Source organism: Callorhinchus milii, unplaced genomic scaffold (genome assembly GCF_018977255.1).
Source record: "Callorhinchus milii isolate IMCB2004 unplaced genomic scaffold, IMCB_Cmil_1.0 Scaffold15, whole genome shotgun sequence".
Classification (NCBI taxonomy): domain Eukaryota; kingdom Metazoa; phylum Chordata; class Chondrichthyes; order Chimaeriformes; family Callorhinchidae; genus Callorhinchus; species Callorhinchus milii.
The window spans coordinates 8198360-8212567 of NW_024704756.1; the positions used below are offsets into that span (position 1 = coordinate 8198360).

At 37.7% G+C, this 14208-nt stretch overlaps 1 protein-coding gene across 6 annotated transcripts in view; it reads left to right on the forward strand.

Moving 5' to 3' along the window:
• pof1b (POF1B actin binding protein) overlaps nt 1-14208 on the forward strand; it is a 33408-nt gene that overhangs the window by 17181 nt on the left and 2019 nt on the right. For 5 of the 6 annotated variants that reach the window (XM_007891923.2, XM_042340862.1, XM_042340863.1 and 2 more), the window contains 9 exons: nt 5288-5321; nt 6264-6344; nt 7385-7477; nt 8732-8845; nt 8932-9084; nt 10966-11088; nt 11816-11944; nt 12864-12934; nt 13902-13999. In XM_007891923.2, the coding sequence (XP_007890114.1) occupies nt 5288-5321; nt 6264-6344; nt 7385-7477; nt 8732-8845; nt 8932-9084; nt 10966-11088; nt 11816-11944; nt 12864-12934; nt 13902-13995 (892 nt within the window). In that variant the 3' untranslated portion in view covers nt 13996-13999. Of the gene's footprint in view, nt 1-5287; nt 5322-6263; nt 6345-7384; nt 7478-8731; nt 8846-8931; nt 9085-10965; nt 11089-11815; nt 11945-12863; nt 12935-13901; nt 14009-14208 lie in introns of all 6 variants that reach the window. The other variant, XM_007891913.2, reaches the window with a different exon arrangement.

Consider the following 14208-nt stretch of genomic DNA (forward strand, 5'->3'; position numbering starts at 1 on the left):
AGACATTTTATGTATTTATAGTCTTAACCACATCCAGAAAGTAGGAACCTGGTTTTTAGTTGATTGGCAGATCGCTTTTAGTTCCTTCAAAAAATAAAAATAATTTGGTCACTGCCTGTTTGTGGAACGCTGCTGTGTGCAATTGGCTGCCGCATTTCACCCCAAAAATTCACTTTACAGTATATTCTGTGAAGTGCTTTGAGACATCTCGAAGACGTGATAAGACCCTATATCAAATGCAAGGATTATTATTATTATTAATGCAAGCCTATCATGAAAGGTGTCACCTCTGTTAGCACAAGGGCCACTTTTCTACAGTGGAATTTAGCTGATTTGTGACACTATTTCACTACCAAATGGTATAAGCCGCAGCTCAGACAGAAACTATCTCAACTGCAGTGCACAATCTGTCCTCTTAACCTGATGCACAAGAAATTGAAACGGGCACTTTTAAAATTCTTGAAACTAGTTCTTACAAAAGTGAGACGAGTAAAATTTTGCAAACTTGGGATTGAAAGAGTCTTGCTGCTCGCGCTGTATGATGTTACTCAAATTAATTCAAGCTGTCAAATTCTGGGTGAAAACGATCATTTGAAAGTAAATACGGTGTAACGATCAATTATACTGAACTCACCTGTTCTTTCAACCAAGCTTCCATCCTAGATCCTAGTGACTGGTTTTCATTTGTCCAGCGATCATATGTTCATTCTTAATGCTGAACATGGATTTTCTGAAGTGCTTAAATTCTGTTAGTTTAGTAATCTGTCTGGAGAACAGTGCTCTCATATGCTATGAAGTCAGGAGATTCCTGCATACATTACAAACGTAAGCTCTGTTTGCTAACTGATGTGCAAAATAGCTGAGACAAGCTGAAATTGTATTTGTCCTAATTATGGTGGAAAATTTGGCAGGGAATTTAATGAGATGCTTTTGATGGGTTTGCAGAAGTTCTACAAATTAGTATCAAGTGGAGCATAAGTAATTGCAAACAATCTGCTGCTCTCTCTAAAATGGCTGATATTTCCATTATGAATGTGTACATTTTGAATATGTAAATAACTTTCTGAAAATGTAAAACCTGTGTACACAAACAAGTATTTGCAGAACTACTGTCTTGTGATGCTGTGTTTCAATATGGTACTTGACTTCTGCAACATATGCATAAATTTTACAAAATTTTACAAAGAATTTCCAGTATGGAAACAGGCCAATTGACCCAATTAGTCCGTGCCAGTGTTTATACTTCACACAAGTCTTCACCCATTCCGAAGTCCCTCCCATGACTTTCTTTTTCCCTCTCTCTCATGTGAAGGTCGAGCTTCCTCTTAAATACAACTGCACTATCTGATTAATCTCACTACGCTCTGCTTGAAATAGTTTCTCCTAAATTCTCTTTTAGATCCCTTAGTCGCTATCCTGTATTTGTGACCGCTAGTTATGGAATCCCCAGTGTTCATGTTAACCTATCGAACCCTTTTATCATTTTAAATTTTAAATACTTTGTGTTTTGCATGAGAAAAATGACCTAAGAACCTTGTGCCACAATCCGACCAGATCACACAGCTTCATTGTAAGAGCCCCATCATGTTCTCTAGGTTATCTTAATAAAGCTTAATCAGCTGGCAAGAATTTGGCATCCACTGGTCACTACAGTTGTTTCTTGTCACCTTTTTAAATCCATTTTGTTCAATTATATTAGCGGTTATGGTTGGTATGCCATTAAGCTCGCTCATCATTGAAAGTGCTCTACATTTCAGTTATCAGGTATACGGAGCCTTGCTGCTAGGGGTAATCAGCTTCAGGTTTTAATTTCTGGATGGTTGTGTACATTCTGAACATGTAAATAACTTTCTGTACATATAAAACCTGCGTACACAAATGAGTATTTACAGAATAATAATAATAATTCTTGCATTTGATATAGAGCTTTTCACGTCGGGAGGACATCCCAAAGCGCTTCACAGAACACACTGTAAAGTGAATTGACTGTATATTTGTGGGCGAACGCAGCAGCCAATTGCGCACAGCAATGTCTCACAAACAGTCGTAGATTAAAAATGACCAATTTATTATTGTTTTTGGTTTTGGAGGGATTATTATTAGGCGTATGGAGTAAGGAAACTTGCTCAAGGTTTCGCCCTGCCTGGAATTGAACTCAGGTCTCTCGCTTGCAAAGCGAGTGCTCTAACCACTGAGCTACAGGACTCCGCTGCTTCATTCAAATAATTCACTAAGAAGCTACATTTTGTTTTCTGAGGAACTGGATTGTTTCTTTATCCCCAAGAGAGTGCAAGTCAGGTTTTACAAAGAAAATAGGAAAACTTCCTGTACTGCAGACATCTGAACAGCAATTCTAATTGCAGAAGAGTTATTGCTCCTGTTGATAGAAGCTTGGCAAAGCCATTGGTTAGTTAATGGTTGCTTTGCTTGGATTTATCCCATTTACTGCAGGTAGCCAGGTTGGTAATTAAAAGATGACACTCAAGAGTTCGCTGCATATTTGCTTGTTCACTTATACTTTGCTGTAATGTCCTCCGCATTATCAAGTAGCTTGGATTCATGCAGTAAAAAGATCTTTTGTGAGTATGGCAAGTCCCTTTAGAATCATACCTCGAGGCATGAAGAAAAGATATTTGGGAGTGGAAAAAAAACAATGCAGAAGAGAAGTAAATCACTGCAAAATAAATGATGCTTAAGCTGTGAGGGAAGGGGTATTAAACTATTTACTTACAAGAATGTCGGCTGACCCCCTTTATAACAAAAGCCTGGTGAAGGTGGGGCTGAATACAAAGAATAACACCATAAGGAGTTCAGTTGGTATGGTAGTCTGTGTAATCACTGCAGTTACTCAGTGCAGAGCATAAGGAAGGAAATCAATCATGATTGATCTGTAAACAATCTTGTGGTCATCATTACTGTGAAGCAAATCTAGAGAAGATTTCCGAGTGACGCAAGTCACTCAGATAGATCTGCATTGTTGAAAACATTGAGCTAAGAATACTCTTTACAGTTGTCACCACATTATAATCTGACTTGATATGCAGGCGCCAATCCATTCCTTAGGTATTTCACGTCTAGTCAAAACAGTTTGGCATGAGGTTGCCATTTTAATGCTCATATCATGATGTTATCAGCATAATAGCAGGGGCCAGCTGGAGCCTGCAAAGCACCAATGATTCTCTAACTCATGCTGGTTAATGTCACAATGTAGTTCACTTTATGACCATAAGTTGCACATTGTAAAATGTCTGCATCTGGTATCCAGTAAAATTCTGGCCATTATATTGGACTAGTTGGGTTTCTTGGTTGGTTTCATGGGGAAAATACTGAACAAGAGGCAAGTCATTTTCTTGTCTGGGACACTGCCAACCTTGGCATAATGGGGTAACAATATCTGGCAGTGGAATTTCACCTCATAGCTATTCGTTGCTTAAATCCTATTCATCAAATTAATTAATATGTGAACAGATCTTCTTGTCTTATGGGTAGTTTCCCCATTTGATTAATACTTAATTTGTGCCTCCTTCTGTAAAGGGAGAGAAATCAGGCACCACTACTGATAGCAACTAAATTGTGATACTCTGTGCCACAATTTAGCAGCTCCAGCACTAAGGTAGATGTGTCGCTGTACACTGTGAGGGAAGTGGATTGTGGGGATTCTCCTGAGAGTGAATTTGATGAGCATCTGGATTTTTTTTTGTGTAGCTCAGTGATTAGAGCACTCGCTTTGCAAGCGAGAGACCTGAGTTCAATTCCAGGCAGAGGGCGAAACCTTGGGCTGGTTTCCTTACTCCACACGCCTAATAATAATCCCTCCAAAACCAAAAACAATAATAAAATGGTCATTTTCAATCTACGACTGTTTGTGGGACATTGCTGTGCGCAATTGGCTGCCGCGTTCGCCCACAAATATACAGTCAATTCACTTTACAGTATATTCTGTGAAGCACTTTGGGACGTCCTCCCGACGTGAAAAGCGCTATATCAAATGCAAGGATTATTATTATTATTATTCTTTCTCATCTAATTGTAGTGCTAAAATGGCACTGGGTCCTAATACCTAAATGTTCCAAATACGCAAATAGTCTGGCCAAATGCATCGTCCAATTTGTGGAAGGCAAGTTTGCAACACATTGTTGCTCTTTGTAAGCACCTGAACTTCGCCAGCATAATTATAGATAATTACCTGTTTGAACACTGTTTCATTATAGGGTGGCAACACACACTTCCAGTCCCAACTCCAAAACAACATCTTCACAGTCTTCGGTCAATTAGCTTAGGGCTAGTCTGTTTCTGCAGTCTAGCATTACAGCATCTTAATTCTTTTTATCCTACTTAGTTTTTAATCCAGTATCGAATCAAATACTATCTTTCATTGGGCGGGTGGGGTGATGAGAGGATAAAGCTTGGATTGTTCCACAGTGTGTTAAAACTTCACTTGCACAGTACCTCCCGCACCCCCCCCTCTCCCCCCACCACCACCACCGCCGAATATAGAACATGCACAGTACCACCAGGCTTGTGATGGAATTGTAAGGGCTTATACTTTTATATTTTAAATTCTGTCAAACAACAAGTCAAATGAACTTCGAATGGAATAAGGAATCAGACCCTAGCGCCATACTACAGTAAAGGATTGTGCCAGTGCACAGATTAATGTTAATACTGGCAGAACAAAGAAGCCTTGGTCAAAACTGTACCCACGCAGAAAAAACATGAGGTGAATTTAAATCTTTTCCTCCACTCCCACTCCCATCCCCAAGCCCAGTTGTTGTCTTCCTCCCCATCTGCCTTCCAGGTGGATGTACACTTTTTCTACAATAAAATAGATGTTTATGCAGACAGCATCTGTCAGCTGGTTCTGTGCTGACTGCATGTCGACTCGTGGTCAAGAACAAAGATTCCAGGAATGACTCACATATCTAAAGAAAAATAAACTTCCACATGCTGGTTTGTGTCTGAGTTTCTTTTTCAAGCAGTAGGTGTAGGTTTTTGGGGTAAATGAATGTTGTCCATTAAGGTGAAAATTAAACACATTCTTTGTGAGAGAAATTCCTTGTGGGAGTCTGGATTCAGTGTGATGTGGCGCTTGCAGGTATAATATATACAAAGTAGAAAACCAGCAAGTCATAACTTCCAGCCTTTGTAATTATATGAGCATATCTTAATAATAAACAGTGATTTTAAATGATTGAAGTTTTTCCTCTTATCTTTTCATCCGGTTTGCCATTTAAAAGTATTATACTTCTGAAAGAGGAGATCTTTAATTTGCCATTTTTTTCAACAGGAGATACTACTTGGAGTTGAACAAGGAATACAATGTAAGTGGCTGTGATTTTCATTTGATAACTGAATAAACACTTGTGTACTTACAATTACTTCACTGATACAGATTTTTTTGCTACAATGCAAGATACTTAATACTTTAATACCAATATTAAAAACAATGCAAATAGCTAAATCACTGCACAGTTCTGCTATGAATATCCATGATTCCTAACACTGCTTTATATATTGGGACATAAAATCCAGTTATAATTTTTTACATTAAAACAAGCCATTTGTTTGGACCTACCACCTTCATGTTCCCAAGGCTGAGTACTGATGATTGATGGTTAGCCTTCCAGAGTCCTCCATGCCAACTGCTCAATAAAAAGAGAGCAAATTGCAAAATTGGCAGAGTGTACACAAAATGTGTTCTTGCCGGCTCATAAATTGGACTCATCCAGGGGTGATTTTCACAGCCCATAGGTGGGGGAAACATAACAGCTGCCATTCTCAGTCACTAATACACACGCTGCAATCAGAGCTTTGCCCCCTGCCTATCTTGGCTGCTGGACAACACTGGCTCATGACATCTGGCATTCAAAAACAAAGTGAAAAGTTTGCTGTATTTCTTCTCTGATTTCTAAACCAGATTTCTTCAGATAAGCTGTTGCTTCAAGCTACTGGTATGCAGATTGATCTTGTTTGTCAGCTGGCCTATGTTCCATCTGGTGGCCTGGATTGATCTGTACATACCTGCTGGGAGTTGTAGAGGACTCATTCCTTCACCACTCCTCTGGCAGAAGAAATATGATTGTAGAATGAGAGTCACAGTTAACGAGTCAACATTGAAAGGCAATTCTTTGGTATTCCTGAAATCCTTTTGACCCACAAACTCCACTCAAGGATTAGATTAGTTGAAGTGCAGTTCTTATGGGTCAACATGATATATTTCTGTTTCTCAGAAGGAGTCTCCATTTGTGTGTAATATTTTGCAGGATTCCAATGAAGACATTGAGTCGCTGATACCAAAAGGAGTATCTGAACTGACCAAACAACAGATACGCTACCTCTTACAGGTAAATTACAGGTTTTGCCACAATAATACAGTTTACAGTATATTCTGTGAAGCGCTTTGAGATGTATCAAATTTGTATAGCTGAGGAGCTATACCAAATGCAAGGATCATTATAAATAATTATAAATAAGTAACAGGTATCAATCACCAATAGAAATACTGTAACAGGTGACAATAGGGCCATTTGTTTGGGAGGATTGCATCAAAAGGCCATTTATCACCGTAGCAACCATTTTATTGATGTGTTCAGTCCATTTCAGGCTTACCTTTGCACTGTGTATTTGGCAACGAGTCAAGAATAGTTTATTGTTTATCAGCATTGCTAGGTGGCATTACAGGAACATCATTTATTGATTAAGCTAAAAGAGCTTTCAGTAATATCACGACATGCTTACGTGTCATGCTAGCTACAAGCTTTGGTAACACAATCTGATGTGTATTATAAGAGTAAAACTGAAACATCTCACAGTTACTCGAATTGAATAGAGGAGTCATTAAATCCAGTAAGAATAGCTTGTTTGTATTTTGTTCTAATTTTTAGATGCAGATTCCGGTTCAGGTTGAGCCTTATTTATGAGCTAAGAGGTTTTCTTTTTTTTTGTCAACCAGTGAATGCAGTGGAAAAAAAATTCTTGGCCTTGCTGTAAGATGCACCTCCTTGTGCAAATGTAGCTCCAGTTTTACAATTTAGTCATTGTTAAGGTTTATCAGTTGACCGGCCAGAAAAATAATTGCAGTTATCTTGTAGCAAGTGATTCTAGGAAAACAATTTGTAGAATGAATGACTCACCTTTACACAAAGTTCACTAACTGTATCTTCAGTCTCCTGTGAAGTGGAGTGATTACCAACTTATTCCTTTTGATATTAAAGGGATAAAAACTGCCACTTCTGACCCATTATTGGTCACTGAGAGGTTAGTTGTCAGAAGTCCACAGTTCCGATGTTTTCAGTTCAGTGATTTGCCTTCAAGGACTCTATACCTTGCTTAGAAACTATTATAGCTGGCTGACTTGACGTTCTTGTACACATGCTCTCTTTAGATGAGAATCACTGTGGACAGATCTCTCCGTTTGCTCCTGTCCACATTTCGGAGCCTGCGTGAGGACCTCCTGCATCTACAAGATGATCTAAATGTACGTCTGAGAAGTTTAACTGTCTGAAATGCAAATAATGTTCCTGAATTGTTACGATTTACATAAACTCACATAATATCAAGGAGGCATTATTTAGTCTTAGGTAGCCAGTATAGCCTGAATTTAAATCTACACCACTTTTCTGGTTGCGTGTCTCTGCTAAGCAATGGTCTTGAGCATGGAATAAAACAACAACAACTTGCATTTATACAGTGTCCCTCATATTCTCCCAGAGTCCCAAAACAGCCGTAAAAAAATCATTGGAGCATTCTTCTAAAATCATTCGGCAATTGAACTGAGTGTTCCAGGAAGTATATAAATCTCTGATGACTCTCAAAGTTCATTTGAGCTACAGGAGTCCTGTAGCTCAGTGGTTAGAGCACTCGCTTTGCAAGCGAGAGACCTGAGTTCAATTCCAGGCAGGGCGAAACCTCGGGCAAGTTTCCTTACTCCACACGCCTAATAATAATCCCTCCAAAACCAAAAACAATAATAAATTGGTCATTTTGAATCTACGACTGTTTGTGGGACATTGCTGTGCTCAATTGGCTGCCGCGTTCGCCCACAAATATACAGTCAATTCACTTTACAGTGTGTTCTGTGAAGCGCTTTGGGACGTCCTCCCGACGTGAAAAGCGCTATATCAAATGCAAGGATTATTATTATTATTTATTATTCTATTATTTCAAACATACAATCACTTTTGCATTTGGTTAAGATTTGTTTTCCCTCCCCTTGTTTTCTACCCCAAAGGACTGACACATGTTAGATTTGCTGGGGTTTGCAAACTATCTGATACCATACTTAATGAACCATTCCTCATGTTCAAGTCAGGACAATAAATGGCAAGCTATGAAGCTGGGAGCCAGTATTAAAGATCAGTTTATTTCTGTTTTCCCAGGAATATGCAATTTCCGGCAAAGCATTAAATATTGATTAGGAATTAGATCCTTGTTGAGTTTTTCCCCTTCCTTTCTAGCTCAGGAAAAATAAGCTACTTTTAGCATCCCTGGTATTGCTCTGGCTGACTTCCACAGTTCCGGAACAGACACCACATTAGGCCTTCCTGATTTGAATTGGTTCAGTGTCACATCAGGCAGTTCATACTCACACTGAGGTATCTTAAAGGTCCCCTAGAAATCCGAGACTGACTGTTGTTCTATGAAGTTTATGCATCCTATTTTGCCCAATGTCAATGAAAAACCCATACACTGTCATTTTCATTTGAATAAAACATTTAACTTTTTTCTGCAGAGACTTACATCAGATAAAGAGATGCTTGAAAGAGATGTGAACTTTAAATCTCAACAGTTGAAGGAATATATACAGATTGTGGAGACCGTGAGAGACAGCAACCGATCACTGCAGGTAGATAATTGTGTAGTTGTGCAGATGTGCTTATTTATTGTGTTACATTTTCTAAGCTGCTAATTTACTTTGTATTTTTGGTTCAGAATTCTATTAAGGAGAACAGCACAAATAACCGATCTCTTGAGGAGTTGGTCTTGACTCTGAGAAATTCAGAGGCAGATAAAGAGTTCCGCGTGAAAGAGTTAGAATACAGCAAGAGAGCTTTGGAACAGGAGATCGAGGCACTCAGACAACAGGTAGATAAACGACTTAGTTACTTTCACAGAATTGATTGTCGCATATTTCATTCAAGCAAAATAGAAATTGAAAGGAAAGAAATACATTTTTTAATTTGTTTGTTCAGTTTTTAATCAGGTTCATCCACACCGAGTCTTACCAACTATACATGAATGTGGAAACATTATTTTGACTACAATAGACTAAAATGTTGGTAAATATTTCAGTATGCACTTGGAACAAAGACTTAAGATCATCAATTTGTTTTAACTTAATCGTATGTTTTCTAAGAAATAATTATAAGGAATTTTTTTCTAAATTAACAATTACAGAAATATCAAAGTCAAAATTGATGGGTTTCTGATTTCTGAATGAAGGATTAATATATACCTGATTGTTTTTACTCTGCTAAGCATTTTTATGCCAGCATGCCAAAGAGTGATAACTCACATCCCAAAAAGCAATCCAGGATTTACAATTCAGTTTTACAACTGTGCCTCCGTGTGCCTAAGTCTGGGCTTGACCTAATGGTATCTCTATCTGTGAAAGTGATGGTTTGTTTTCGATGAGGAAGCCTTATCTTCTCTTGGGAACACTCCACAATTGACTTATGGGAGTTGAAAATATTCGGTTACAACCAACACATAAATAGGAGACACTTGTATACTTTTCCCTCTGCCCCCCGCTCCCCCTTTTTTTGTCTACAATTTAATTTGAAGCAACTAATTGATGTCTTGGGAGAAGGATTATAAAGGTGGACCATATTTGGAAAGACATAATATGAATCCTCAGAATTATAAAGTTTGATTAAAGATGTAGCAAGCAGACAGATGGCCTTCCCTAGGATGCCAGAAATTCTACACACTACTGCCAGAGATCAGTGGCATAAATTACTGAAAAGCTCAGACACAAATCCTAATCAATAGGAATAGTTTTTTAAAAAGACAACAGTGTTTATTGCAGCAGTGACTCCTAGATGTGGACATCTGCCATCGCAATGACCAGTCAAAGATTTGATCGTATGTTCCTCTTTGCACATCACATTTTAAAATGAAATGCATTCAAATTGGCTTAAATTAAGCTTTAATTTTTCAATGTAGATGATCTGATTTTTGTCCTAGCCCTGGATTGAAAGGTGATCTATATCTTCCTTACACACTACAAAAAAAATGATTATACAGTCATCTGGTTCAAGTCTGTGATAAAGCAGAGTGCCTCAGCTGAATCTGAAGGTGAATGGCTGATTGATATTGCAGTAAAATCCTTGTGCGATATCAGATACTGTATTTAGTCTACCTTGCATTGATTTGGCAGAATTCTGATTCTGCAGACTTCAACAATGTCATTTGGCTCACAGTGAAAACCTTTTAAGGGAGCCTTGTCATCCTTTTAGTTCCTGGAAAAGCCCGCTAGAAAAACTGTTTTCTGATTTATTGCATTGGCTACTAGTACCCTGACAGATGTCTGGTGAATTTCGTTTACATTTTTGACAGAGCTGTGATTATTTTTTATGCTATTTAAAAATGACAGTCCAATGCCATTAATCCAAACACCAGTGGCTCTGACAGACCAGTATTCTGAACACTAGCAGATTTACATCATTGGCTAAAACTCTGTGTGAAATACCGTGTTTTTCTCAGATTGTTTCTCAGATTTATGTCCTCCCAATTGTTAATCCAAACAAGATGTTACTCCAGAATGTGTTTAGTTCCATTCTCGATTAGTATCGTGCGGTGGACTTGATAACTCAGCATATACACATATCTAAAACCTCAGTGTAGGCTTTGTTCTTTAAATTTTAATTACAGTATTTGATATTAAATTACATTAATTTTGTGAAAGGGACAGAATAACTTATTTTGACAGCCATTTCTTGCTGGTTAAACTCTTGTTGTTTGCAGTTGACTCGGAGCCCATCAAGTGCGTCCATCAACTCATCATTTAACCTGGAGATTTCTAACAATTACTATGAAATGGTCAACAAACTCCGTGAAGAAAAGGACAAGGAGGTCAATGCTTTGAGGGTAAGGAAGTTTTTATTTATTTTGTGCTGTTGATAATACAGTCCCTCTGCCCTTTCTATAGCAGTTTGCTTTAAGAATTCCTAATAATTTTCAACTTTACGCTCATTCTCAGGAACAATTCATTAACAAGTCATTATTAACATGTGCATACAATATATGGTTTCAACTGCATCTGATCAAGGTCAACTTTCCCAACTCTGTAATTTGGGGAAAATAGCTTTATTTCAGGTTAATTGGTGTTGTAGCTGTTGAGCTCTAATAAAGAACGAATAATTGAGGTATTGTCTATCTAAATATACCATTCCAACTGACAGGGTGCTTATTGTATAAACTGTTTGATATTTTAAAAACTATAATACTTCCCCTGGCAAACTATTCAATGGAAGAATGTGGTTTTCACCACTAAGATGGACTTTCCTACAATTAATTTTCAAATGATATGGAGTTTGCATTTATTCAATGCATTTTTCAGATCAACACTAACTGTGTCGTGTAATGAATAATAATATTCCTTGCATTTGATATAGCACTTTTCATGTCTTCTTAAGGTCTCAATGCGCGTCACAGAATATACAGTAAAGTGAATTGACTGTATATTTGTGGGCAAAACTGCAGTTTAATAGTGAATTTCTTACCCAAGAGGTTGGAGAATCTATGCCATTTGAACTAATTTATGCCCTTTAGGCACAGGTTATTCAGTTTGTTGCTATTTATTCAACATTTTCAGTCACAAATCAACAGCCTGAAGCAGCATATGAGCTCAGACGAAGACAATTCAAGCAGCTTAAAGATGAAACTGATGGAATACATGAGCATGCTGAGCGAGAAGGAGACCCGCATCAAAGAACAGCATGAGGTGGGTTCAAGTCATTCTAGCTTCCATCTGAACTCATTAACATTGTCAAGTCATATCGGATTTCCTGCCTGTGTATTTGTGCAAACTGAAATACACAAGACAGGGGAAGGGATGTTTTCTGACACAGCAAGATTTTCATTACATAATTATAATAGCATTTCCAGCATATGTTGGATCTGTGTCTGCAGATCTATAACAGCACTGCACCACCACTTGTCGGTGTTAGTGAGGAATATATGAAATCTTGCGCGCTCTGGCCCTCCAATAGGACCAGGATTAAGCTGGAATCTCCTGATAAATGCTTTGGTTGCCTGACAACAGATGGTTGACATGGTGATATCAAGTCCTGGCATCTGTCCTGCCTTTGCTGATTAATGAATGTCACTCAGAGGTGCTGTAAGGAGCAATATGAATACACACTGCTGATATTTCTGTGTCATTATACCTGGAGCAGATCAACTCTTGGTTCAGATATAAATGTGGTATATAACACCTGCTGAATTCACCATGCAGGATCTCGATGCTGTAACATATTATTTTCAGTTACCATGAAACTCTGACCCTTGACTATTGAAGCCACTTTAACATTTACAAGAATATACTTTAATCAAGGCAAATAGCTACACACATAGTTGCACACAATCATGCAACCAATCTCTTCAATTCTATTGATCCACAAAACATGTTTATGTCAGGGCAGAATTATCTAAAGGACAACAGAACATGATCCAAGGTTGTTAAGGATTATTTTAGGACAGAGACCAGGATGTAGGTTTGGCTGATCTTGAAAGACGAGAACAAATGGGTAGGAGTGTGGGTATTGTTTATCTCACCCACTTTGTCACATGAAGCAACTATTCCCAGCTTTGTTTTCAAACATTATTAACTTGTCATTTGATTGTTTTAACCTCGTTCCCAGGAAATCATGAGACTAAAATCGTCATCACGTGGACCAGACAAGAACATATCACAAACAATCATCACAAAGCGGTAATTTACTTTATTAATATTATTACGTGTGAAGAATTAATTGAATTGTTAGCTTATGTAGTTGACACAAATTGAATTCTCAAACTGCCAGCAATCTATTTTAAGTGTTTTGATTGAATTATGTCAAAGCACATACAAGTTTATTTGTATGTATGAATGTTATTTTTTCTCCCCAAAAGCATGATAACCATTTCTCAAATTACTGCATTGAGGCCATTGTCTTTTAGACACTTATTAAAAACTTGAATGTGTGCAACACGTATACACCATATGTGCACTGAGCATGCAACATTTCAATGATGGGAAATGCATGATATTGCAAGTGTCAGATCCTTGGGACACTCTCCCGATGTGAATGGCACTATATAAATCCAATTTATTGTTGTGTTATGGAAAGCACTGTAACTTGGTGAGATAAAAAAGTAAACTTTTTTTTAAGACTGCATTCAGGTGAATGACTAGTATGCATTACATCAAGTTGGTCTCCAACAACTTGGAATTCAATGGAATTCACTTGGGTTTGAGTAACATGATCTCCAAAAGACTTGCTGACAGTAAATTAGCATGAAGATCCTCCTGTTTTGATCTCTGAATCAGATAAGAGCATGGGCTTATTTGCACAGGCAACTAGGTAAAATAGATGCAATGCGTGTATGTATAAAACTCACTCAAAATATTCACACCTCCAATAATGGGAGTACGAATATTTTGAGTGAGTTTTATTCCATTTCTAAAAAGATTAATAAATGATAAAACATGCAAAGTTTCTGTCCATTTGCCATTAGTTCTGTGAAATTCTAAGGAAACCACAGGAATGCAAGTGATGCTAAAATTGTAATCCGTTGACATTTTACTGCAGCGTTGCTTTTCAAGTTTGTGCTGATTTAATTGAGAATGTGAAGCTAAATGTCAGACTATTCAAATGTTAGTATTGTAATACTGTTCTTAATTTATTTCCTGGATCTAGATACCTTGAATATCCCATACTCGGCCTCCTGAAAGACAGCAAAGCTATTTCACCTAGTAAAGGAATATATTCCATTACCACTGGCAGAATATAGACTGGTATGATTGGTATGATCTTTACTTATTGTTTTCCATTCTCTTCAGTTAATGCTCCCACTCCCCTCTTTTAGTCCTAAAATGTTATTCCATTTTGTCATTGTGTGGTTTAGTCAGTAGGCAATCAGAGACAAGACATTAAGGCTTCTAGACAATGGGAATCAGATTTGGTAGTTCTCTTCAGAACTTTCAAAATCACAGAATATTACTGG